Consider the following 27,050-nt stretch of genomic DNA (forward strand, 5'->3'; position numbering starts at 1 on the left):
TGTGGCCAAGAGATTTATGTACACACATCATGTAGCATATTAAAAAATGTTTTACCAAAAAAGAAATACAAAAATGGTACCTTTTCATGTGACCAAACTCCTACTAACTTTGTAAATCATGCAAAAAGTAGCCGTTTAAGTGGTAGGACCATTTTTCAAAGGTAACAAAATTAACAGACACACCCACACCCCAACAAACTCAAATTGACGCATGCAGAAAAAAAACAAGTTTCAACAAAGGTAACACATCTATTTCCCCTTTTGTTTTAAAAACTGGAAAAATAATTTACTTTGGAGTTTACACTACAGAAACAAAACTCACCAATGCAAAACTCAGCAGAGCCACCAAAGGTGAAAAATAAAAGTGAAAACAACAGGTGTTAAAAAGGAAAGAAAGAAAACACATGTTTGGCATTCTGAGAAGTTAACATTGATGTCATCTACAAATTTCTGTGTTATTTTACCTTCAACTTTACAGGTGCAAAAGTCAAGTCAAAAGTCAAGATAATATTTAGAACTCTGGAGTCTACTGACAGACAGAAATTTGGCAAAAAGAGTAAGCGTACAATGATCTTATGGGAGCATATGTTACCGTTAGATTGTCAAAAACAAAACAAAAATCTGTTTTAATAATAATGATACTGAGTGCTTATCAAATATAAAGAAAAAAAAAGAAGAGAAATATTCAGATGATACCTACCAATTCAAATATGAACAGGCCACGGATACAATTACATGTAACATTTTGATCTGGGAAACGATTCCTTTTTTTGACAACAGTAGCTAGCCCAATTTTGCCACTATGAAACAGTAACATGTAATAGTAAAATAGTAGTGTGCAGTGTGTATTCTGAACTTTCAACAACGTGTGCAATGTAATGACACTGGAGAGCATAGTCAGATACTGTTGCATGTACACGCACCTGCCCTTGCCAGGCAATAAACAACCCCCTCTTCAATGTCCTTTGTACATAAGTGAAACCACATATGCAATGGCTCTGTTGAACAACCAATCTTAAGGCTTTGAGCGACTCCCGTATCACAGTACAGAAAAAAAATCACAAACAATAGCGTGTAAACATTACTTTACCATCAAAATCTGCATCAGTTTTGATGACTAACTCGCTCATATTTATGCAACAAGCTATGCATTGTCAAGTTGTATACTTGGAGGCTCTGTATAATATTCAAACAATGTCAACCTGGTTTTGCAACAAATTTTTGAAACATAAATGCCCTAATCTTTTGTGTTCCAGATTGTGGAGTGAGAAACTAGAACTTAAATTCTAAGATAATCCCAGTGTGACAATTCCATGGAAAGTTTGCACTCCATTGCTATGAACATACTAGTGCTACACAGAATGTGAAGCAAAAGAACCAACTTTGTAAACAGTGGAGATACATTTATATGTACGCTTTGATATGTTACTCAATTATTTTGTTTACAGACACACACCAAGATCCCATTTTTCAACAGCCAACTTTCCATGGAAATGCCTCCCCCAAATTAATTTTGACAATCATCATAACTCGTCATGGAGTTCTTTCTCCCCGTCTAGTCAGTCACGCCCGTTGGTCTCCGTCGGTTTGATGTAAACGCCCTCCATGGCCTTCCACTGGTTGGACTGGTTGGCGTTGGGCACTGTGCAGATCTCCCGCTGGCCGTGGATGGGCCGGCCGTACACGTCACCAGACACAGTCAGGTAGCTGTGATCAATGACACGGGGACAGAAATTGCCTATGTTTTTATGGTGAAAGTGGTGCTGGTACCAAAACGTGCATGTTTGTGTGTGGCATTTAGTAGGTTCAAGACTGGGAACAAAAGTGGCTCATGTTGCTGGTTGCTGCCTGCAAAGCAACTCTTTTACGACACTGCACACAAACCAAGAGATGGCCAACCTCACAGCAGAAGCATGCATTAAACAGTCTCTTCAAACAAAGCCCGATTTACTTTCACTGCAAAGGACAGAAATTTGCTCAGTGCAGAAAGTACCTACTAAGCAGCCACAGCCACCAAAATGACCTTAGATGTATGTCAGTTGTACCTGGATCTCAGCTGATTTCTGGTTAGCACATAAACTTCCTAAGCAGAATTTTTCTACTGAGCTCTGTTAAATTGGGGCCAGCAGCTGATTTAACAAATCCTGGAGCTTCTTCGCACCTTTACGAGTCTTATGCCAAAAATCTCTGGTGCAGCTACAATTATATTATGCAATATTTGCTCTTTTGCTTGTTCAATACAAGATTAAAATTGGATCTGATGATTGATGGCATTGAATTAAGTGACAAGAACACACAATCTTCCTACCAGTCCATTTCAGGAGAGTTTGCTTAGCTGTGCAATGTTTCAATTTTATTATTAACCCACTTGAACAAGGACGATCACAGTTTCTTTAACGGCTGTTTCTTTTCAGTATTATAGCAGTCATTAAACAGTTATTAAGTTAGCCCCACCCTTCACCTTGAAAAACTTTCTGTCTTTCCTTCATCGGAATGGGCAGAAAATCTCCAAGTTCTCTCACAGCCTAACAATTTTTTTTCATTACCGCAAAAAAACTAAGTTGCACATTTCTCATATCATCCTCTTTAGGTTAAATAAAGTTGAGTCTCATACGAACATAATCAGCGTTCAGCGTACAGTGCATGAGTTATGCCATATTTTGTTGCACAATCCACAGACTTAATGCAATAAAGTTTGGCCAAAGTGAAGCTGTGTAAAGTTTGGGAAATCGGCGGCAGGGTTCCACTGATGCATTTGAATTAAACACCTCACACAACCTGACTTGCTTTGACACTAAAAAGTAATGGCAAATCTATTCCTTTGACTGGCCTCAGGTCCTCACCTGTTGGTAACGACATGCTTGAATCTGACAGGTTCGTTCCTTTTCCAGTGGGTTGATGAGCAGGTGACTACCCAGTTGTCACCTGCAAACACCAAAGCATCAATTCTGGTGTTTTAGTTTGAAAGAGTGAAGTTTTTTCTTGCAAGTTAAACATGCAGATTAGAAATAGGAATCTTTGTTCAACCCTCTTTCTGCTGCAACCGTCAAAACTGTCAAAAATTCTTTCCACTTAATTTTCCCCAATACACAGACACATATGGGAAATTTGACTGATTTTGACTGATATGACAACTGTGTCAAGAATGTATCTTTGCATGGGAGGGTTAATGTGGTAAATGTTGAGTGAAACTTGCATGCAATGTTCAAATATTTAGCCCACACTTCTATCACTTCTCTGTTGAATTTCTGTCTCATATAGCAGACACAGTAAGCAACTTTTTTTGTTGGGTGGTGGGTTAAAATAAAACACAAACATGGGAAAACAAACAGCTTGTCTGCAGTTGCTAAAAGTGCCAATATTTTACTCAATGGTAGAAAGGAGGCTAAATCAGAGGACAGCATAACTATTTTTAAAAGTCCACTTCTGTATCAAGGTCAGCTGTTGCTCTGTCTCACTAAGTTGGTGCACAAAGCGACTGGCAACAGGCTAGAGAATCATAAGACACTTGAAACTTTTCTGGCTGTGTGGTGATACTGTAATCCAGCATGGCAGTCAAGTACATTTTTATGCGTACGTATACCAGAAAGTCCTTTAGCCCTAACCATGCTGAACCCAACAAGGTTATGCAGGATTTCAATGGTCCCTATGGGGTTAGGGTTCGTACGAGTTCAAGTACACCAACACTGTTGTGAACTGTAACTCTTGTTATTAGCTGTTTCAGAATGGTCAAACAAGGTCAAACTCACTGTGGTGAAACCAAGTCAGCGTGCGGTTCGGTGTTTAAAGGCAGGACTGTGTAATTAGACACCTAGGTTTGATTTTGCCCAGTTCAGCCTATTCTGCAATGTTCAGTGAAATATGAAATAAATTAAATCTGGCCCTCCTCCCATTTGTTCCCCTCCCTCCAAAATAGTCTGCAGATCCATAATCTGAAAAAGTAAAAGCACGTCCGGCCTCAAGATCAACATACCGTCATCTCCAACCCCATCCTCGCCAAAGCCACTGACCTCCTGGTTGTGCGAGAGCGGCGAGGAGAAATGGTGACTGTGGAGGTTCTTTCTGGTGTCGACGTGCATCAGCCGGATTGTACTGCCACACTTCACCGGTGTACTGCATCAGCAAATGAGTTTTAAAAATTTACATTTTAAAACCTTCAGGGCTTTCTCATAAACCACAGTATGGAAATTAGCTAACAGAGAAAATGTGCTTAGGAGAGACATGTTAATTTATTTAAGCTCTAATCATTCAATTTCTAAATACATATACCCCAGAAGTGTGACCCATCATTCTAAAACCGGACTGAAGAATTGCAAGATATTATCTCAACTTCCACTTCCCCCAACTGTAAAAACCTACCCCCCCAAAAAAAATTCCTGTCATTTTAAATAATGTTCTTGACATGTATGTCTGTGCTTACCCTCTGGTGCAAGGCTCAGTCTGTTGACCTCTGACCTGCCAATAACTATTTTTGTCTGCAGCTGCTTCAACTCCTGTCACCGACTGAAATCGAATAGAAGAAAATATTACAGAGCAATTAAACACTAGGTTAATAAAAGAATTAAAATTTTTAATGTGATTTCTCAGGTTTTGATAAATGCATTCATATTTGAACTTTGAGCAACTCGGACAGGCAAGCTTGAAAGGCTGACCATTTGTTTATCACAACATTAAGGAAGAGCAAATGCGAATAATTGATTATTCAAATATTCTCAATCTATTTGATTGAATATTCAGGTAACCAAATTATCACAAGAGCACCAACAATGTATGCATGTTGGTGTGGTGGTCTACATAGTACCTCATTGAGTTTCTGGACAGTGATCTACCCCCATACTTTAAATAAAAGGGAGAATAGGAGTCCATCTGATGTTTAGTCCCATTGGGAAATTTTATTCCATTGTTACAAAATCTGGAAGAGTAATTTTGGCCTTACTCTGAGGCAATATGATACGCACCTGCATCATCTGCTTTTAGTCTTTATACTTTGAAAATATAACTTTAGAAAGCAATTTTGAAACCAAATAATTTTCCTTGTTTATTTGACTTTTACCTTCAAATATTTTGTTTAAAAAAGCAAACTGAACTAATTGAAAAATCAAGTGAATATCTGGTACAGACCTACAAGGCAGGTACTAAACATTGTAGGTTCATTTGAGGGTAGACACAAGGTCCTACTCAGCCTAAAACATATCACGAGATAGGTCTTAGGCTGAGTAGAACCTTATGTCCACTCTCAAATGGACATTGTAAGTTCTTAGCACACTAAGAAACATATAAGCCCGTAGAAACTTTAACAACTTTTTAGCACATGGTACTCGATACTGAAACAATAAACAAAGAGATACAAACCTTTACTTGAAAAGGCAACCAGCCTGCAACATTCAGTAAACATGTACAATACATTAAATAAGTACAGAGCAGCCTCAGCAACCTACATCCTTTCTGCAGAATTTATTTCCGCAACAGCTTTTCCCCTGTAGGCTTCAAACATGCTAAACAACTAACACTGTTCGGTTCCGTCTGATTTTAATCAGAAAAACAAAAAGGACACACATAAATGTGGATAGTATGATCAAAATGACACTGACTGACACTGACAGTCCATATATGTACCTGTTGCCCACTGCCTGACCCATATCGTATGTCATGGGAGTGTAGCCTCACATTGTGTCTTGTGTTGAGGAGTTTGACGATCGATCCACAGGTCACATAGTCATACTCAAAATCTTCGAAATGGAAAAAAAAGAAGGAGAAATGAAATTTGAAGCAAAACTGAAAACTGAAAGTAAGCTACCAGTACAGTACAAAATTCAGCCTTTTGTGGGCACTGCATGCAAGCATTAAGCATCGACCAGTTCAGGCATAACAGTTCTCAACAATGCAATAGGTTGTGTGGCCAGCACTCATTGTAGTGACCTATACTCCTATCTGAGAACAATTCTTAAGTGGAATCTCTTGTCAGAGGACATCAGAACAGCTTCACACCTTTTCAGGCTGTCAGCTTTAGATACCGTGGATGTTAAAACTTTAGGTCAACAGGCCCATTTTAAAATTTAAGTTTGCTGCTGCCAGTGTAAAGCCTAGCTTCCATATGGTCGTAATGAACATCGACGGCATGCAAAATGTCAAGACATGGACAATCATGGAAGAGATACTGTGCGATGCCATTCCACCAAAAAAGTTGAACCACTTGCTATCAAAAACTCAGAAAGGTTTCGCATAAAACGCCTTTCCTTAGGTTATGATACTGCCTCTTGAAGCCAGACTTACATGTACATGTACATACTCCAGTTCCAAGCACATGTATTTTGTTTATGGTCAGATATTTTGTTGACAACTGGGGCATTAGGTGTCAGTAATAAGGAAAAGTGGGCAAAATTACTGGAACTAAGTGACAGAGACATTGTTGTATGCCTGTCATGCCACCGTGCATGTTTGTATATGCCTACTGTGGCAACTCAATGCAGCCTATTGGCAAGTCGCTGTCCCTGGTTTTGTCAGTAACAATCAAGTGTTGCTACATGATTGCGTATCACTGGCATGGTTGGAAACTGATTGGTAATGCACTCTGCATCTCTTTACGTCGATATGGAAATCAGGCTTAACGGTTATTTTGGACATCAAAAGATACATGTACATGTATTTTGGATCAATATGCACACATGCATAGAACACTGCACACACACACGCACCTGATGGTGCTGAAGACGCAGCTATAATTTTCCTACAAAGATGGTGCCTTACGAGACAGATCGGAAAAAGTTTCATACCCAGGCATCGCTTGACACCCTGTGAACAAACCCTATGAGACTGTAAGCTCTTAAATATTTTCCCAGGTAGATTTTACTTTCATACATGTAATGTACCTCACCAGTAACAAGAACTAAAAAAAAAAAAAAAAAAATTAGTTGTTTAAAATTTAACATGTTCATGCGTTTTTTTTAATATCTTGAATTACCATTAACATATTTATTATCATATTACATTAAGAGACAGTGTAAAAAAAAATAAATTGACCTCTTCTGGCAACAACCTGCTTGGTTGAGCGGTCTAGACCAGGAGCAGATAATCGAGACTAGCAGAAGTTAAAAGAGGTTCAAATCTCAGCCTGGAAAAAAGAATCCTCATAAAAAAGAGGTGGTGATGTCAAGGAAAGAAAGACAGATGGACGGGTAATGAGGAAACGAAGAGAGGCTATTAAGAGAGAAGTGGAAGCGAGGACACTCTTTTTTACTGCTGAAAGTTCCACCCCTTTTTTTCTTAAAAAACCCTCATTTTTTGACAATGATATAGGTTAAAGGCTACAACATATACTTTAACCCGGTAGTTCGATATAGGTAGAATTTCAATGTAAGGGTCATCAGGGGAAGATTTGCTTAAGCAAGCACAAATGGATGTTTTATCTGGTACGATTGCCGGGCAGCTTTCAAAATGCCACAGCATGCAAAACCATCAAAATGGTGGAAAGACGTACAGAGTAGTGCCTTACTGTTTAGGAAGCAGTCTACGACGGGAACAGATCAACTTGTACCTTGGACAACTCGTACCATGGACAACTCAACATAATTGTACCAACTTGTACCTTTGCCGAGTCACACCTTGGACAACTCGTACCTCCAGTAAAGACAACTCTCACCTTCACAGAAAACAGAGCTTATTATAATTGTAATTAATTTGAACAATAATTGGATTTCCTAGGCATGTGTTCGTCACCTAATTTGCCGTTTTGGCTACACTGCCTTCCCTACACGCCAGTGGAATGACATCAGTGTGAGACAAATCGACGCTAGAATGTGAACACGCAGTCAGGCAACCAACATGGCCAGCCATTGTTACGTGCAATTCAGAATCTTCACCGTGCGGTCCACAGTGATGATGGAGTGATGTCATGTTTCATTTACTTCAAAGTTTATAAAGTAATGTCAGTTGTCCAAAACTTGTCCCCCAAAAAAAAGAATTTTATTCAGGAAGGCAACCACCCCCCCCAAAATTAAAAAACAAGACCAGAAACATTTCCAAAAGAAATCAAAACACAACAAGTTTTATTTAAGTACACCCCCAAAAAGTTACTCAACAAAATCATCATCCTCCCACAAAATGAAAAAGTCCAATAACGCTTTCCCAGACATGCCAGAGCCATAAGAAAAAATTGAATTCCCCCCCAAAAATAATTTAGGGTTTAGTAAAGTCCCCCTCCAAAAAAAGAATGTTAATAACAAACTCAATTTGGTGAACGGTCGGGTTGTTCGACATCCGTCACGTAAACCGACGGCGCAAACACCTACGGCAGGCACTATGGAGAAAATCATGCTGGCGCTAAAAAGATTTTGATTTGTTTGTCAAATCTCATCTTAAACATGCTGGAAAGGAAGAGCAAGGAAGTTCCAACTGAATTGATAACACAAGGGTATAAGTCATGCGAGTGGTCTTAACTCGAGGTACGAGTTGGCCCAAGGTACGAGTTGTCTGAGGTACCAGTTGTCCAAGGTACGAGTCATCCAAGGGGGATCACGTCAACTTGGACCCAAACCAACTCTGACCCATGCCAACTCGGATCCCAGACCAACTCGGACCCAATGATAAATCTGACCCACGACCATCTCGGACCCACAACCAACTCGGACCCACACCAACTCAGACCCACCTCGAGTCAACTCGGACCCACTAAGTCTCATGGTTGCACTACACCAAATACCGGTAGACCGAATAGACCAAAATAGCGCCGACTCTTGAACCTCGTGAATAGGTTGGCCTTCATTTTTTTCGCTGGAAATTCAAGATTTTTTTTCCACTGGAAATTCAAGATTATGGCCAGATCGATTACTTTTCGTTTCAATTTTATGAACTTTTATTCACCTTTTCCCGAAGATACCCCCCTTATAGTAGTATAACTGTGCACTCAGCTCTGAATGCAGGGGCCCGCCTCTATCCAAAATAGACCCACATTGTGGGGCTTTTTGTGAAAGAAATACTCCAAACCGGAAACTATCAATCCCAAATTCGGGATTTATATGAATAATTCTATAATCCCTCGTGATAATGGCAGGTCTTGTTGTAAAAAATTAAAAAACACAAAATGTGGGATCACGAGCAGACATACGACGCTTCAAAACTGTCTCCAATTTAAGACAATATATTCCACATTTTTATTTTAAAATGATTTGATTTGTGTTGTTCGAAATTACCTACCTATTTGCGTTATTTGGACAGTAAGTTTAGGCCTGTATGGATGAATTCCTCCATCTGCCTAAATTTTGCGGGGGGGAGGGGAGATTGGGGCAAGGTGGAGGTGTGAGACTTGCCAGGCCAAAATAATTTGAAAAGTGAGGTGGGGGATAACACCATGAGACACTATGAACACTATGACACCATGCCTGTTTAAACTCGAAAACGGAGAAATTCTGGGAAGCCTGTGCTACTGTTTCCCTGCATAACGTGTAGTAGAGAGGATGTTACATCTTAGCAGTATGCAGTGCAAAAGTGCCATTTACCAAATGCTAAAATGTAAAAGTGGACAAAATAAAAATTTTCAACAAGTTAATCACGCTCCTGGGGTTGGGTCCGAGTTGACTCAGGGTGGGTCCGAGTTGGTCGTAGGTCTGAGTTAGTATTGGGTCCGAGTTGGTCGTAGGTCCGAGTTAGTATTGGGTCCGAGTTGGTTGTGGGTCCGAGTTGGTCGTGGGTCCAGGTTAGTATTGGGGCCGAGTTGGCATGGGTCCAAGTTGGTCGTGGGTCCGAGTTGGCATGGGTCCAAGTTGGTTTGGGTCCGAGTTGACTCGAAACCATCCAAGGTACAAGTCACCCAAGGTAGAGTTGACTCGAAAGCCATCTACACCATGTATGCACAATGGTCCTTCATTGATGTAAACTTGATATCCAACGTTGCAAAACGACTAAAATGGATGGCGGATGAAACGTGTACAAATCGAATAGGTTTGGAGGCAGAAGAAGAAGAAAAAAAATAGCAAAAGGAATGTTTTTTCCCGCAAAATTGCGGAAAAAGTTAACAAGCGATTGGTTTTTCTGACAGGTACCGACAATTAAGCAATAAAGTACACAAATGGCATGAATAATACATAGCATGACTATACATACCTGAGTATCCGGTGACAAATTTATTTTCAGAAGTAAGGAATATTATAAAAAGAGCGAAAACCGCACAGTAAAATCTATTGAGCTCTTCCATTTTGCAACGAGTCTACTGCGTGTCAGTGCAGTCTAGTTAAGTTTAACCATGTCGACCAAGTACGGTAGTACATGTACATGTATGTGTTGGTACCCGCACTTGCGCCTGTGAAAGGCTTCGAAGTACACACATGGGATGCACCCAACGAACCGGCAAATCTTATTTTACAACTGATAGATCGAAATGAAGAAATTAGTTGGCAAAAACATTTGTAACAGTTCATTTCCGCGTTTTCCTTCACCACAATACATTTAATTTACAATTCAGGGAGAAAGTAATTCACTGTACACATGTAATAAAATTGGGGATTGGAAACAGCTGACGCGAACTACTTGTTATTTAGATATTGATTGGGACACGTCAGGTTGAACCGAATTTCTTCCGGGTTAGTGGGTCGTGTCAGTACATCAAATTATTTTGATAAACAAAACGATGATGCCAAAATCCTGTGAGTTGCCGAGGGAATAGAAACAAGCTACATACAGGGGGATGCGAAGATGAACCTTTGATCAGGAAATGGGATATATTGCTATTGAAAGTAAAACCTAATGTCACCTAGTTATCATGCCATTGTGAAGAGAATGAGCATGATTTATTGATCGTGACGTGTAGTTAGTGGTTTTTAGTGAAAAAAAAACATATAAACGTAACAAACATGATCAAGTGGATGATGCATCAGTAATCGAACATTAATACTGACTTGTCGTTGTAGGATAATTCTTTTTTATTACTTTTATTGGGTTGCATTTACTTTATTTCATCTCATAGTACATTCAACTCAGAAATGTGCATAATATTGTTATGATAGTGTTCCATCTTCTTCTTCAGTTACTATCCTGTGCAGATCACGCTGTTAATAATGAGTCTTGATGGTCTCACAAATGCACTCCCCCCCACCCCACTTTGAAAATCATTTCACCACTGTTAGCCAAACCATATTTAGTGTCTTTCTGTTTATTTAAATTGTAGATTTTATCATGGTGTAGTGTTGGAGCAAAACCCTCAACAGTGTCAGTGAAGATGTCGGAGGATGAAAACAGTCTGAACAATGCCCCAGTCGGCAACAGAATTGCACTCTGGAAGCAAGTGGAAAAACAGCACAAGGACAAGCAGCTCATCAACCCCTTCTCCGAGTGGGAGGGGGCATCAACCCGTGCCAAGCTCCGCCCAGATGACCCACAGTATGCCCAGCCTGTGGCAGGTTCCATGACAGCCAAGCGGGGCCAGGCAGCTGGCCAGCGCATCTCGGGTGAGATCCAGACCCTGATTGACGTCATCGGGCGGGTTGGGCAGCTGGGCGGTAAAGATGACCCCAGGCCGCGGGTCACCTTCGGGAGGCTCTTCGAGGTCTACGTCAAGATCTCCAACAAGCTGGTGGGGATCCTTCTGAGGGCCCGCAAGCAGGGGCTGGTGGACTTTGAAGGGGAGATGCTGTGGCAGGGTAAAGATGACCACGTGGTCATCACTCTGCTAGCATCCACCGAGGGGAAGTACAGTAGCAGTTAGCCTCTACCCAGTCAGCATGTACATCTTAGATTTCCCAGTAGGTAGGAGCATTGAGGAAGGAAGACAATAGAAGCATATCCTGAAAATAGTGTATGTATACATTTAGATTCACTGAAAATCTGTGTGTTTCTATAGGTTTCCACATTTGGTGGGAAGCTTCGGAAATAATTGAGATTTACAAGGACTGTCTGAAGGAGTCATTTCAGGAAATTTTGCCCCTTAAACATCAACAAACATCTGAAACAGGTGTAGATTGGGCCGTTCACCTCCCTCAGTAATTTGACTAACAGCAGTACTCGTGTTTTTTTGTTAATAGTTATTAACTGTTGATTATATTGGATGATTTATGTTTAATGAGATTCTTGGACTGTTATTTATTGTATTTGCTGTTTATCAAAGTTTCTTGCCAAAAAGTACAGAATGTGTGCAATTTTGTAGACTAACAATTTCAAATGCTGATTTGGAGAGTAAGCACTTTTAAACACCGAAGACATCCAAGACAGATTAAGCTTGGCCTGTCATTGCTTAATGCATGCACTACCGAGGGCAGTTTTTTAATTACACTGGTTGTTTACAGTGTATACATGTATTTTGAAAAAGATGCTTACCAGGGAAGGTGAGGTGAAGCCCCCAAGTGGAAAAAAGGCTGGTTCCCATTTCCCTCCATACATATTTGTAGTTTGAAGGAGGGTGGGGGTTAGGGAACTACTTGTGAAAAGTGACAGTGTATTAACCCTAACCCCCTAGGGTGTATGCAAAATCATATTGAAATCAGAGGATTTGGGACTATTAGGGTTATAGGGTTAATGGCACCAGTTCACCATTATGTCATAAGAATAACTGGTTACCAGGGACAGACAGCCCCATCTGGCCAGGGGCTCCACTCAATATTAAATGAAGTTGTGGTTACAGAGTTGAATTCATGAAATTTTGAGAAAACCTGAGGGAACCCTTTTTCAAATGGCTGGTAGACATCTGTTAACAAGGATTCAAACAGTTCTTTTTATAAATGTGCCTATCAGGCCTTACACACAGGGATAAAAATTCACAGAAACAAAACCAACTTTCACAGAAGGGTGAATAATATCACAGACTTTTATTTGGCCAAGCCGTTAACAAATTATATACAGAGAAGCAAAGTGTAAAGCTGACAAATACCACATTTTCTTTTATTCTGTCACCTACACATCTCTACAAGTTTTGCCGTAATTTGCTTGCATTATATACAAATGCCTTTTTAAAAAATCAAACCCTGAACAAAAAAATCATTTAACTTCAATGAGGAAAAGTATTTGCTTTAAATTTTGAATTTATCTTGCAATTTAGATAAACAATCTTATAATTTTCAACAACTTGTCAACCACAGTCTCTGCAAACTGGGGTAGACAGCCTATGATTTTGTACACACATATCTCTTTCTAGCTTTGTAGGAGAAAAGGAACAGATTTTTTTGAAGAAGCAATCAGAACTTTGTTGAAAGGTCTTTGAAGTAGGAATTAAAATGCATGAATTTATACTCTTTAGTCAAAAGGAATGGACTTTAAACACTTAACATTCTGATGATTTTCTATCTGGAAATTCAACGAACTAGAACAAGTCTATCCTACGACCCAACCAAACTACTAGGTTTGTAGAATTTTTTAATATGTTGTCCCCACAAGAGTTTGTCAGTAGGAAGTTTAATAGCTGGTCACTTGCCCAAGTCCTCCAAATGCCAACACCATGCAGGGAACCAGCAATGTAATGAAGTCAAATCACAAGGTCCTTCACAAGTCCAGTCAAGTAACAGGATGACAGTCCATGACAATGGAATGCATGTCACACTTCATCACCGTTTTCACAAAGACACAAATTTCTTACTGGAGAGTAAAATCTAGGTTTCAAGAAAATTGCATCTTAAGTTGATACTCTTTCAGATGCTTATTTCCCCTGTATTTATCACGCCTTTGACTTTGCCTTTGACCAATGCTGCTGCATGACGGGGTATCTTAAATGACGTAACTGCCAAATATTATAGAAGTCAATAAGAATTGTTTATTTAGTAAACAAATTTGCCTCTTCATGAGAACACTAAAATTCAGGCGACTTTTAACTATTCGTGAAAATGTGTGCAATTTTGCTATAGCACATGGCAAGTGAGAAATTATTGAATTAGTATACATTGCTGGCATCAAATTTGCCTCTTCATGAAAATGGCAAAACAAGTTTACCCATGACTTTGGCCTTTATTGCTAACACTATATCTATGGAAGAAAAAATTCACCTGTGTGAACACGCAAAATGTGGTTTAGTTGAAATTTTCCCGGGTAAATATTCATGATTTGGCTGATTTCAGTAGATTTGGTAAAAATGATTACACCCAAGTTGTTGGCACCGCAGAGCCTATTAAATATTGCCAAAAAACAGACCTTTGAAAGTCATGATTTTGAGCCAAAGTGTCTCTTTGTGAAAACGGTGACGACTTGATTTGAATAGCATGTAACATAAATAGAGACTGGATGACTTGTGATAGACTTATGAAAGGTTTGCAGGGATACTTGTTTCTTACTTTGAACATCTAATATGAAATAACAGTTGCTGGGCTTGCCAGTCCTGCAGCAATCAAAATCCTATCAAGTCAAGGGGGATTTCCCATAGCAAGTACAAAGATCTGCTAAATACCTAAAAAATTGCTAAGCAAAGATTAGCAACTGGCCAAACTGTTTAATATGCAATCTTCAATTGGGGCTGATGTTTGATCTCCAGAAAAAAAAGACATTTGCTAGGCAAGGATTTTTCCTGCTTATAGCACAATGTAAACTGGACATGGTACAAATGTTGCAGAGCTACCAGGCAGAAATAAGTGCTAAGCAAAATTCAGCTGGGAACTAATTCGAAACAATATCTGTACCCTACATGAAGTTTTGGCTAGTAACCTGCTTTTGCTAAGACAATATTTCCACTGCTCAGCAAATTGGTTCATGCTGGTGTTGGACTCTGAAAGATTCAATGATAACATCAAGCACTGATACTCCTTCAACTTTGTTGATTTTTAAGATAAAAGGCTTTTGATTTGTAAAAGCTCACAAAAGTTTTATTCTGTTATAATGCATTCTTAAGTAAATTTATAAATATTAATCAGCTCATTCACCTCTGTTAACAAACTGCCAAAAAGTAAAAAAAATTATTTTAAAGCAATAAATAATGCTGAAATGTTCAGATATCAGGGGTTTGTACAATGGCGGGGATTACATGTATAAGGAAAAATGGATTAGGACTGAAATGATTGTATTCTTTGCTTCAATGATGTGACATCTGCCATTAAAATAGCGGAAAGGGAAACTAACTCAATTTTCCAGAGTGATGTTATTCTCTGCAATCAATTCGGGATCCTTTTTTTGTCCACTGAATTTGCATGCATGTATGATACTCTCATTGCTACATACATGCAACCTGCACACACTATGACGTAATGTAGATCTCTAGTTTTATTGGCTGGTATGAACTTAAATCTTCAAATGGTGCCACACTATAAAAATCAACCTTGTGTCATGCTGCATATATTCATTTGCCATGATAGTTTCTTATATTAAACAACTCACTTGACCCTTTGCAGTAGTATAGCCCTGGGTTGACAAAAGCAAATTGTGGTCAAGTATCTTGCTCAGGAACACATGCAATCTCGTTCTCTATTTGAAGGGTTTTAAGTTCCACCCATGGAAGAGATGCTGAACAAATCCAATGGTATTCATATTAATTACTCGACCAAATATCCCGATTAGGAGTTACATGTAATGTTTGGCAACCTAACTGAAGAATTTTGCTGCTACTTGGAGACTTGTACAGTGTTTGGTTTCCTCAAACACCAAAACGACCAGAAAGGCAAAGAAGGCACCTACCTGAGAAATGCCTCTAAAAAATACCAACTGAGTCCCGTAAAGCACCCCAAAATATTTTGTTTTAGCTGAACAATGCCACCCATGCTATATTCTGAGTCTTATAACAGTAGGTAAATAGTGGCTTACAACTGCTCTGTTTAGCTATATGTTATTTGGCAAAGTATTTCAAGTTTTTAACAAACAATGCACCGTGTCCATAGCAGGACTCTTGATAGCAGAATTGATAATACATAACTTTTTCAACCACCATCCAACCACTTTCCACAATACCAACTGACAGTTATCACACAGATATAACATTGCACTGACTGTAATATGTACGCGTAGTATAATGTTTAAATACAATATAATGTGGTTAATAGATGTTATTCAGTTTATATACTATACGGCACTTGAAAGAATGTGTGTGTACCAGTGGAAAAAAAATCCGTCCAGGAAAACAATTTTAAAAACCAAGAAATCACTTTAATAGCTTCTTTGCAGTTTCCTTTTTTTTTAATTTCCAACATGCCACTCTTGCTGATAAAATGACCAATTCTATTGCATCCCGGTAAACGGCCATCTTTCTGTATACTTTTTTGGCACACTTTAACCTGTGAGAAAACTTGGAAGAGGGGCCAATGCATGGGAACAACTTGTAAGTGCTATAAGCTCTGCAAAGAAACCATAGAGGGCAGTATGCATCTCCACAATGAACGAGTGAAGGGTACTGACTTCTCATTGGTTCACATGCAGAGGTTTTACATTTGGATATCAAGCACTGCTCTATGGACATCCAATATTAACTTGGAGGTGAAGCAGAATTGACACAGTGTTATGCTGCTATTCAGAAGTCTTTAGGCAGGGAGAGGGGAAGTATGACTTCAAGAAACGATGCGTGTCCTTCTCTCCTAATACCCAGGGGGCTTAGGCTAGGTGCTAAGTTCTTCCTTCATTTCTTCTTGCTAGGGCCTTTTTTACTCAGCCAATAGGAGGCACCGATAGTCAGCCCATCCACCGACACTGACATGGTCTTGGAAGGAATCTTGCTAAACTGTTTGCTACCGGAATTGTACCTGAATAAATTTTTAGAAAATTTAAACAAGACAAGTTAAAATTTTTTTAAAAGGCATGATATCAAAATTGAAACAAGATGGCGATATTTCTCCATATTTATGTCCTGAACTAAGAGCAGTGTACCCACATAATGAAAGAAAATTCATTGTATAGTTTAACTTGACAACCAGAATTAGAGAGGCCATTACTGCAGTGGCACAATGCTCGTGGACAGGTGGTATGCACGCATTACGTGCCTCTTCAACCAATAGGGTGATTTGCCAAATGCAAAGAAAAATAGTGTCCTACGATAGTAGATTGACGTTGACATCCTACAAAAATACCTTGTCTATCCCCTTGATCCACATCCTTGGAAACCAAATGATTCTTAACCTTTGAAGCCATGATAATAATAATGAATGGCAACAGAGGAAAATTTGTGTACAAATGAATCAGTGTCTATTTTGGCTGACACAAAACTCCACCCCTAAGTGCCTACGCATGGAAACTGATTAGCTACCTGGTACCAAGCCTCCCTTTCAGAAAATGCACTGAAAAGTCGTACCAGGAGATGGTACCATATTATACTGACCATACTGGCATCAGTGACAACATTAGTTTGATTAATTCTATCAACTACACTGAGTGCCTTAACTACATACCTGCGATGGGATCCCACAAACAAAGTTTAAGGCCAGTCTATTTAGAAATTTTTCTTCAATAGTATGTGTTACAAAAAAGCAAATAGACCTCTACAATTTAATGTATCACTCAGAACGTGGCTCTGGTGCTTGGGACTCATTACGTTAGGTTGGGTCACGACGAATAATTTACAACTTGTGCTAAGTACATTGAGGAATGAATCCTTTTTACTCACTTGTACAGGTTCTCATACATCTTGTGCGTGATGTGCCTCGGCCCGACACCGTAGAGCTTAGTGAGCTCCTCTGAATCCGGGGAGTAGCCGTAGAGGGAGCGAAACTGGAGCTGGGAGTCACGGAACAGGATGATGAAATGTTTGGCCTCAGCCTTGGCCAACTCCTGAGGAAGGAATGGGGGAGGGGAGAAGATCATAGACACGGTGCTACTAACTGAGACGTTGGTGAGCCTGAAAGGGTTTGATGAGGGAAGGGGCTCTTTGAACTTCGGCTCCCCAGGAAAAAGAGCAATTACTTTTTATTATCATGACTGCAGAAAATCTGAGTTGAAACAGACCTTTATTAACAAAGAGGTCCTTAAAACGTGAGCAGGATAAATACACATGAACAGATATGAAATGATATGAAATGAAATGATATGAAATGATATGAAAAAGATATGACAAAGCACTGTCATACCTGACACAGAAAAATGAGTATGTCTTATACATTTATGCATAGTCAGCTCATTTTAGTCAAAATGTCATCCAGTGCCTGTTATAATTAGGTATTTGCGAATTTTCACTAGGTGTGGCAGTATGGGTGTGGGGGCGGGAAATCCCTTGGTTCCCTTGAAGAGGCAGCCTTGTTTGACATACTGGTAAAAATACCTCTTTAAAGTCAAACTAGCTGTGATAAACCAAACCAAGTACTAAACACCCTCAAATGACTTTCCACTGACCATTGACACTGCAACCTGCAACCTATCCTGAGCAACAGCAGAGCATATCATATTTTTCGACAGAGCCTATAATCCATGAGCAGCATAGCTAGACTGTGTTTATTCGCAGCTGACTGCAGAAGACTCATGCAGTTTCAAGGCTGATTCTCTTTTGGCATAAGAGTGAACACGAAACTGTGAAAACAGATAAAATATCCATGCAGCCCTTTTAACTTCAGCAAATTACCCTGCCAACATTTTGCTACCCCTACCCGAAGTATGAACCATCCTAAGAGCGGAACAGGAACCACCAGGCTGGGTGGTTCAGGGGTGTTACCATGACAACTGGGTCGGTTTGTCCCAGTCCTACCTCAAGCACTTTGTCTTTCTGTTCCCTGTTGACTGTGCCAGCCAGGACGCAGTGCGATATGGCGTTGGTTATGATGTGGCGGTTGGACTTACTGGTGGGCTTGACGTACAGCTTTGGACCTGCATATAACAGATTCAAAAAGTCTGCAATTTTAGGTGGTGGAGACATGTCATCTGAGTTCAATGAATGCTGTGGTTCTGTCCAAGTTGCTGATGAACAAGGGAAGAGTTTTCAATTTGAAATTTGTAGTTTTGACTGATCTTTAACTGTCTTAAAATATGTTTTATAGACTAAAGTTCCAAAAATAAATTTCTGTATGTAAACATTCTGTGTTCAGTTACCATTGGTAAATTCTTCTCCACATGACAATTACTCAAATAAAATGTGACTTAAACATACTTCTCCAGAAAAATAAGACCCGTTACCAGAACATTCCCATTTTGTTTGTCATCTGAAATTTTGCATGCAAATCAAGCATTCATTCATTTTAGTGCTTTTTTAAAAACCAAATTCATTCGCAAAGGCATAGCTAAAACATCAGCCCATGCAAATAGTATTGTGAATAAAATGCATGACAGGAAAAAATGTGTAAAGTGGGTTTGGAAACTGTGATTCGAATTGAATATATATTGATTTGAGGAAATTGCACAAAGACTTGAAGTCTTGTCAATCACATGCCAATCAGAAGTTAATCTGTGTCAAACCACAAGTCTGGTGAAAAGGAATGAACGACAACAAAGGAACATCACTGTCAAAGTTCATTTCAACAGCTTGTGACTTGACTTGAAGGAATACTTGTAATGTGACTCGTGAAGACTTCAATTACAACTCTGTTAAAAAAAGTAAACACTTAATGACAAATAAACACTGGGAGAAGGCACTCCAACAATGGATGACAAACATACAATGTTTACAGATCAATCAAACTGTGTGAAAACAACAGCACAGGTGGTACTGGGCACTTTGGGTTTAGCCAGGGTAAGCATGGGTGAAAAATGGGTGTTGGGCTTTGGGGATTAAATTATGCTACAGGAATGGCACGATTGGGCCTTTGGAGTACTGAGTGGGCAACAATGGAAATATATGGGGGGAAAATGGGTGGTCCGTGGGTCTGTGGGTGAAGGGGGTGTGACAAGACAAGTATATGGGATGTAAGCACTGTTGTGGGGTCACAAAGGATTGTTACTGCTGGGTGGCAAGGGGGGGAGGGAGAAGCTATGCACGGGTACACAAATATGACTGGCAGACAGGTGGGTGCCTGGTTGGGGGTTGCCTGAGGTGGGGTGTGGAATGGGCATTGTGGATTGAGGCCCCCGAAGAAAACGGGCACAACTGGGTAAGTTTGAAAGGAACTAATACTGGCAGTTACAAATGCAGCAGGGACTTTAAGAGGGTGGGCATGTGGGGACAGATGGTTAAAGGCACTGGGTGGACACTGGGCTAAGCTGTGAACTAAACAGAGCTTGGGTAAGGCTGTGCTGTTTGGACATTAAAACATAAAAGGTATCGGACAACAGATGGTTTGGGGTATGCCACAGCAATCATTCAATCGTTGGCTTACAAGAACTGTAACTGTCAGGCACATATACATGTACCTGTACCGACCAAAGTCTTCAGCAATAAGGCAAACAGGAGGTGTGCACGTGGGATGAGGGGATTATATCAGAACCATTTCAACCATGACAGAAAGCAGTTTATGAGAACTACATGTGTACAGGCGAAGTCATGGAGGCAGGTTTTACCCTCTGCAATATGCTCCTAATAACATGGGAAAGAAGGTCTTGCAAAACCTTTTAGAAAGTCGTGACATGTTGAATTACCTTATGCTTAAGTCTGGCCAAGGAAAATTTTAAGGCACATTCTTATCAAGGGATTTGTTCACTATTGGAAAAAAATCTCAGAAAGAAACTCTCAATTCAGCTCCTGAATCTGGAACCTTGTAGTAACTGGTCTTTACCTGATGTTAAATTTTGAGAGGAAAGTTGAACTGTGAGTATTAAAGTAAAGAATTCCAGTTATCACATAGGTTGACTTAATGAACTGGCGTGGAGAAGATTTTACATGAGGTATGTGTTCTAGGTAGTTCTGAATCCTTCCAATGTTAGGCTGCATCTGGAAGAAACATCTGTGGCTGCAAAAAACACATGCACCAACGGGAGCCACTGGCTGGTGGCTACAGCCACTTCCCACAGACAAGCATGTTAGTCTGTGCTGTAGCCAGATAATTAAACTGAGCCTTGGTCTGATTCCCTGCCTCCAACCATTACACCATGTGATAATTATGACAATCGGGATCACAGCTTTGATACTTTCAACTTGGCAACCTGCAATTCAGGTCTGAGAATCTGACAGACTGCAACACTGTCAAGCGGCAGATAAGCAGAGATGCAGAGAAGGAAACAAAGGAAAGATATAACCAGCAAATCAAAATAAGCCATGCACAGATATATGCAACCAAACTTTGACAAGCAAGTCACAGACTGAGGAAGGGCCGTTAATCAAGAAACATGCTCGTCAAGGCTCAAGACATGCCACAGATGGAAGAGTGGGGGTAAACAGGGTCCACAAACCCTGGTATTCCGGAGTGGTGTGACCACCTCCCCCGCCAGAGCCGTTGCTGTCCTGCGACACCACACTGGCCGCGCTTGACCCACCGGCGACCTCCTCCAGTTGACCTTTGACCTGCAGTTGGTTTTCCTTCTGGAGAGGAGGGGTGAGGCATGGAGGCTCCTTGGCCTTGGGGGACTGGGGGGAGGGTTGCTGCTTTGCAACTGGCGGTTGCTTTGCAACCAATGGCCGTTCGGCCAGTTTGTTTTCAGTTTTGGATTCTGTGGCGGGGGATTTTGCGGGTGTGGCGGCCTCGCTCGCTTCTGGGCAGACCCCCTGCTGCTTGGGCGATGCAGGCGGCCCAGGTTTCTCTGTGGGATATTAGAGGTTGATATTAGAGCGCAGTTAGTGCATGTGTGCAAAGAAATGGAAAGAAAACACGAAGGGTGGTGATGGGTGACAAGAGTGTTAAATTTATAGAGCTACAAAAGTTTAAACCCAATACTACAAGCCATTGAACAGAGGGCAAATGAAGGAACTGACACAACATGTCTAGATTATGCTGACATGGATTTCAAACTGCTCATGACAAAAAATTGTATCCTTCATGGAACTGCTCCCAATCAAATAAGTGCTAAGCACAGAAAAATCTGCAAAAACAGGTTATCAAGCAAAAAACTCTGCATGTCCACTGCTCACTCTGCTTAAAACATATTTGACTGCTCAGCATATTTCAGTTTTGGCAGTTTCTGAACAGCTTTGAGGGGCCTCAAAAGTAAATACAAAGACTGCTGCTATCCAGAGAGGAAGTGTCCAGCTGTGTAAGAGCTTATGCATTTGGCAAACATAAACTGCTGACTTTATTGTAGATGGTGCAGTGGCAAAGTGACACCCAGCTTTCCTGTAATGTGAATATATACAGAGTCCAAGTTTCAACCTGTATTTAGCCTTGTTCTCTACAACCCAAGGCTTATCTAATGGCAATTTCCGTTGGACCAGCATACTACTGGAATTAACTGCCCAACTTGTAAGGGGCTGTCAAGTTTTTCTTGGAGAAATTTTGATTGTGGAAAAAAACGAAATTTCTTGACCTTCTAGTATAGAACTTAACGAGGTTAATATTTCCTGGAAAGATGGCAAAAATTAAAATAATGAAATTAATAAATGAAGAATTGAGAGTCAAAACTATAAAACATGACGGATTAACAAATGGATAATGTACTATTCAGTTAGCTGAAATAAAATTACTTTTTAATACAATTACAGCAAAAATTAAAACAACAAAGCAAAAATGCAATAGCTAAACAAATTGCAACGGATTGAATTACAATGCTAATAAATTTTAAGCATTTTATGTATTTATTTGTCAACATTATTGTTAATCTGGGAATTCAAATTCAACCAATTCCAACAAAGCAAGCTTGCAAAAACCTGGGCAATGTTACTGAATTGAGCTTGGGAAGTTCAACAACAAAACTGGCCTAACTTTTCAGGGACAGTTTGAACTTTGCATTAAAACTGGACTGACTTTATTGGTTTTCAAACTGAGAATGCTGAGTTTGAAGTTTAAAAACAGTCTGAGGTTCCAAAGCAGGGATCTTTTCATTTTTAAAAATCCCAAAATCCAAAGCAAAATGGTAACCACAAAAGGCAAAATGAATGACACCAGAGCCCTTTCCTGATGATACATGTAGTCAGATAATCACACAAGCAGCTCTTGCAATGCTACATACTGTGTCGTCTAACTTCTGCAAACAAATTAATACTTAGGATGAAAATAATGGCCAAACGTGATGAATTATCCAAAAACAAATGACAATGATATGTTTGATGTTAGCTTCAACAAAAACAGCAAATCATGAGTTACGGTAGGATTTTTTTGTTGTTGTAAAGGTATGGGTGAAACATGACTTCACAGCAAGGCACTCCAACAAAACCAAACATACCAGTGGCCTGCTCGGGGCCGTCAACAGGGGGCACTTTGACCTGACTCTCAGCGCCGCTGCCACCGCCACTCGAGGGCGCACTCACCGTGAAGGATTTCTTCGGGGCACCTGATGATCGAGAGCGGTGTAGCATTGCTAACGGTGGCGTAACTTATCCTAACGACTTGCTTAATAACAACTACAAACTGAGAGATGCCCACTGCATTTGCCTTATTTGCTGATTAGTAATTAACTGATTTTTTAATTAAACTGGTTTTTGTGTCAATTATTACTCATCAAACTTGGTACTTACTAAGTACACTGTACTAAAATCTGTGACCAGATCCAACCGTATTTTTGACTCAATAGTTTTCCACATGCCTCAGAAACTCCCACTGCTCTCCAATTTGATATATCAAATGATTTACCTTGTACTCAAGCACCTCATAAACACAGATTAATAGTGTGAAGGGTCCTACGAGTTCCACATTTCAAAACTGTTTGAGGCTGAGTAAAAAATATAAAAATAGCATACAGCCCTTTTTAAGGGGGTAAGCCTTTCTTACAGATGGTAAAGTGGTTTTTCCAAGAATGTGGATGGATTTTCTCAGGTCTTTTGCCAATACTATTTTTTGGTGCTCTAGCTCTCACAGGTATTCAGTTTGCATTTATAGCTACTTATTTTTCAAGAAGCAATGATAAGTCAGTATAAAATTTAACACCAAATTATAAAGAAAATGAAAGCAGCAGCTGAGAAAAAGAGAGCAGGGTGAATGAGAAACCATTTTTACGAAGGCCTCTGCCTCAAAGGTACCATAGCTCTGGTGACTTAGGACTCTTGTCGTAGCCGGCCATTCCTGGCCTGTGAGCTACAAGACAAATCTTTGGTTGGTTTTATGTTGGAATGCTTATGATGTAAGTATGTGTGCTTGCTCAAAGACTTCCACAATAAATAAATTTCCATCAACTACACAATCAATCAACAGAGGGCAGCAAACTGCTGTTCACTGCAGATGCTTGATAGAAAAGAATGGTATCATGGATGTTCTGCTGAATTGAAGGGGATCCATGTGAAGTTGACTTACGTCATCTATGGTACATGTACTTATATGTTATGGTGTGCATTGCACATGTATGGAATTGCTGAAACACCGGGGGAAACATCAGAAAAACCTATTACATGTACTTCAAAATGCAAACTAAAAAAACAAAATCCAGAAAAGACCACAATGCGCTAGTGCTTTTTATTAAAAATCTATGTATATATGCAGCATACATTTAAAAAAATCTGTAAGGACGGCCAATATTCCAGACCTCATGGACTTGGTGCATACACGTAAAGTCAACAATGAATATGTACCATTCTCTAAAGAAATGATGGCATGTATTTGTGCACATTCTGTTGAAAATAGGTCACCATGTCTCATTTGCATGTATGACCCACTGTGCACAGCTAATATGTCCCCCCTCAGCTCCAATGAAGTCACTAAGCAACAACTGAAGTTCCTGCACCAAGTCCAGAGAGAAAGCCTTTTGACCTCTGACATTAGACCATAACCTCTGACTTCAATTGACACTTTATAGTAGCTTGCTTGCGCATTAGAAGCTACTAGTCAAATACAGTGAGGCCAGTTAGTGATTGTATGCAATCAGTTTTAATCTTTTTCAATAGGTAAACTCAAAACTGCACAGAGCTACTAGTGAATGATACCCTTTAACCTTTGACCTTAAACCCTTCCTGGAGATCCAAAACGACAGGAAGACTAGGAACTTGCCTTCCAATCTTCAAACTGTGGGAAACATTGCTTACTGTAATTGTCCAGGTCCCTGTCCGGAGCATAGCGACTTGTTGCAGGCCGACCGAAGTCTGTTTGGTCTTCCACTACGGTCGATTTAGGGCGGGGCTTGGTGGGCTTGGCCCGCCTTGCTGGGGCTGGTTCGTTCTCCTGCTAAATGAAACCAAATGCTACATCAGCAAAATGACAGCACGAATATCATTTGCATTCTAATTTGTACAATGACTGCACGTAGCGGTTCCTTAATTATGTGCCCATTATGCATATTAGCTATTGTAGGGAACCATGTCTGTTAAGGGTGCCCTCATCCTTCCTTTCTTTTTACATATTCATATCACAGGGGTAATTAACATAAAGTTTTTACTTTTTGATGCTTCCCGTGCATGCGGTATCAACGGGGTCTTTTTCTGTGGGTTTCGAATAGGATAGAGCTGTGCCAAATTCTCTCTCCATTTTCCTTCAGTTTTGCAGAAAGCATGGCTCCAGCCATGTTCCACATGTACATGTAAGTCAAGTGGAAAAGTACATGTATTAATCTTTGAAACCTTCCGTAATTGTATGTATATTTTGCACGATCTGTTGTTGGAGATATTGTGTGATTATCGCGGCTCAATGTGATGAGTATTGTAATTTGTATCAAGTATTGTCGTACTGTAGTGCAGTTGTGATTTTTTTACTTAAGTCACACTGTCTTGTATCATCGTTTAGTACTGCGCTATCCTGCTATTGTACTTTGTACTTTGTACTGACTTTTCTTTGGGAACAAATCGTAGTTGTGGGGAAAGATATCATTTGCTGTTATTTCTTGGATATGTTGAGAGTGCTCGTCTGCTTCCAGAGCATGGTCTTGCTTTTCAATAGTGACGCCAGGCTGCTGGTTACGGTTTGCTCCCTTAAGATTCAAAGTCCTGTCCACTGCGATGGGATCATCAAGTGGCGAGGACCACATGTACGAAATGTCGTGCCACGCAGACCCAAGTCCCGTACCTGTTGTTCTTGGAGTTTGCGTCTCTGGTACTCCAACCTAATCTGCTCCCGACGTGCTCTCTCTTCTGCCTTCTTGGCTTCCATCTCTTCTTGTTTCCGCCTATCCAAATAAAAAATGAAAAGAAGTCAAAACCAGCAAAAATCCAAAATCAAGCAGACAATCAGAGTAGTGGCACGATCTGAGTATGAACGGACCTGTTCTGCTCTCTCTTCTTCTCCATGTCGGCCTCCCGTGACGCTCTCTTGGCTTTTTCCTCCTCTTGCTTCTTAAGGCGATTCTGGAGGAACAGCATCTTCCTTCTCTCCACCTCGTCCAACTGGTCCTGGAGATTTAACAAAAAGCAATTTAACAGAAGAGCCAAATATTTGGGCAACTCTGAGGGCATATTTGCACAGATAAATAGTAACAGAATTCCCCACAATACAACAAAAAATTGGTTTCCCACGGGACTGTTTCTACAGACAAATGACAAACCACATGACAGGGAGATGAACGATGGTGTTTAGAAACCTGAGCAAATTTCAAAGACACTGTGCTGACACAGCAAAGTCTGGCCAATCAGTGGACTTGTTAAGTGTGATGTCGTAGACTAAATAGCATTGTAAAGCATTTCCTTGTGCCTTTGATTCTTCCTGTGGTGCATAATTGCTCTTGCAGAAAGCCAGTAATTTGCATGCATTTACATCGGCCTTGTAGGCAAATGTAAAACATCTTAAAGCATATCGCTTTCCTTTAAAGCCTTCCTTAATTGCTAGTGTGTGTAAATGGGCCCGAAATCAACTACTGTTTGAACAACTGTGATCACTGTTATTGAAACTGAGAAACAGGACTGAGGTCAAGATTTTAAAATGACTGATTTCCAAAATCTTAACGGTATTCTACTAGATAAGCTGTCCTTATTTACAGCCTTTTCATTTATCAATGTTATGGGGGAAAATATGACCTTGTGGTTTATGATTCAGAGGTCAGGGTTTGAATCCAGCTACTGAAAATATGTGCCGTTGGGCCAAGCCATTTTTTTTTATTTGCTCCTCTCTGACCAGGAGCATAGAAAGGGTGTTAACATTAGCTGGTGAACAACCTGTAATGGACAGGTTGGCATTCCATCCAGGGAGAGTGGAAATTTTCTCATGAAAATAAACGACAGATGGTGGCCTTAAGGGCGAAATTGGCTCATGAGAGACATTTGGTGTTCCACTTTGTCGGATTCTAAAATCAAAAATGATAAATTTCAAACT

The 27,050-nt window shown here is 40.1% G+C and overlaps 3 protein-coding genes across 13 annotated transcripts in view; 1 reads left to right on the plus strand and 2 right to left on the minus strand.

Annotated features, from left to right (window-relative positions):
* Nucleotides 1–229: 229 nt before the first annotated feature.
* On the minus strand, nt 230–10,270 carry LOC147799832 (stromal cell-derived factor 2-like). Its single transcript, XM_087133808.1, has 6 exons — nt 10,099–10,270; nt 5,617–5,729; nt 4,421–4,503; nt 3,974–4,113; nt 2,844–2,925; nt 230–1,707 (listed from the first exon to the last, which is right to left on the minus strand). Exons 1-6 carry the CDS (start codon nt 10,187–10,189, stop codon nt 1,560–1,562), a joined length of 657 nt encoding a protein of 218 aa, XP_086989934.1. The 5' UTR covers nt 10,190–10,270; the 3' UTR covers nt 230–1,559.
* A 272-nt stretch (nt 10,271–10,542) lies between these two features.
* LOC147799833 (actin-binding Rho-activating protein-like) lies at nt 10,543–15,020 on the plus strand. Of its 3 annotated transcripts, none has more exons than XM_087132791.1 (2): nt 10,543–10,637; nt 11,159–15,020. In XM_087132791.1, exon 2 carries the CDS (start codon nt 11,210–11,212, stop codon nt 11,693–11,695), a length of 486 nt encoding a protein of 161 aa, XP_086988917.1. In that variant the 5' UTR covers nt 10,543–10,637; nt 11,159–11,209; the 3' UTR covers nt 11,696–15,020. The 3 variants fall into 3 exon arrangements, with proteins under 3 accessions (XP_086988917.1, XP_086988918.1, XP_086988916.1); XM_087132792.1 differs by having other exon boundaries at nt 10,554–10,574; XM_087132790.1 differs by having other exon boundaries at nt 10,604–10,727.
* LOC110979565 (calmodulin-regulated spectrin-associated protein 1-like) overlaps nt 12,760–27,050 on the minus strand; it is a 47,672-nt gene continuing 33,381 nt past the window's right edge. For 5 of the 9 annotated variants that reach the window (XM_022235481.2, XM_022235472.2, XM_022235473.2 and 2 more), the window contains 8 exons: nt 26,007–26,134; nt 25,812–25,911; nt 24,839–24,977; nt 23,050–23,157; nt 21,127–21,474; nt 18,557–18,675; nt 17,486–17,649; nt 12,760–16,628 (listed from right to left, as the gene is read on the minus strand). In XM_022235481.2, the coding sequence (XP_022091173.2) occupies nt 16,505–16,628; nt 17,486–17,649; nt 18,557–18,675; nt 21,127–21,474; nt 23,050–23,157; nt 24,839–24,977; nt 25,812–25,911; nt 26,007–26,134 (1,230 nt within the window). In that variant the 3' untranslated portion in view covers nt 12,760–16,504. The remainder of the gene's footprint in view (nt 16,629–17,485; nt 17,650–18,556; nt 18,676–21,126; nt 21,475–23,049; nt 23,158–24,838; nt 24,978–25,811; nt 25,912–26,006; nt 26,135–27,050) is intronic. The other 4 variants (XM_022235476.2, XM_022235477.2, XM_022235479.2 and 1 more) reach the window with 4 other exon arrangements.

The sequence above is a fragment of the Acanthaster planci genome, linkage group LG02 (genome assembly GCF_054643075.1).
Source record: "Acanthaster planci isolate LZ-2023a linkage group LG02, COTS_SCS, whole genome shotgun sequence".
In the NCBI taxonomy this organism is placed as follows: domain Eukaryota; kingdom Metazoa; phylum Echinodermata; class Asteroidea; order Valvatida; family Acanthasteridae; genus Acanthaster; species Acanthaster planci.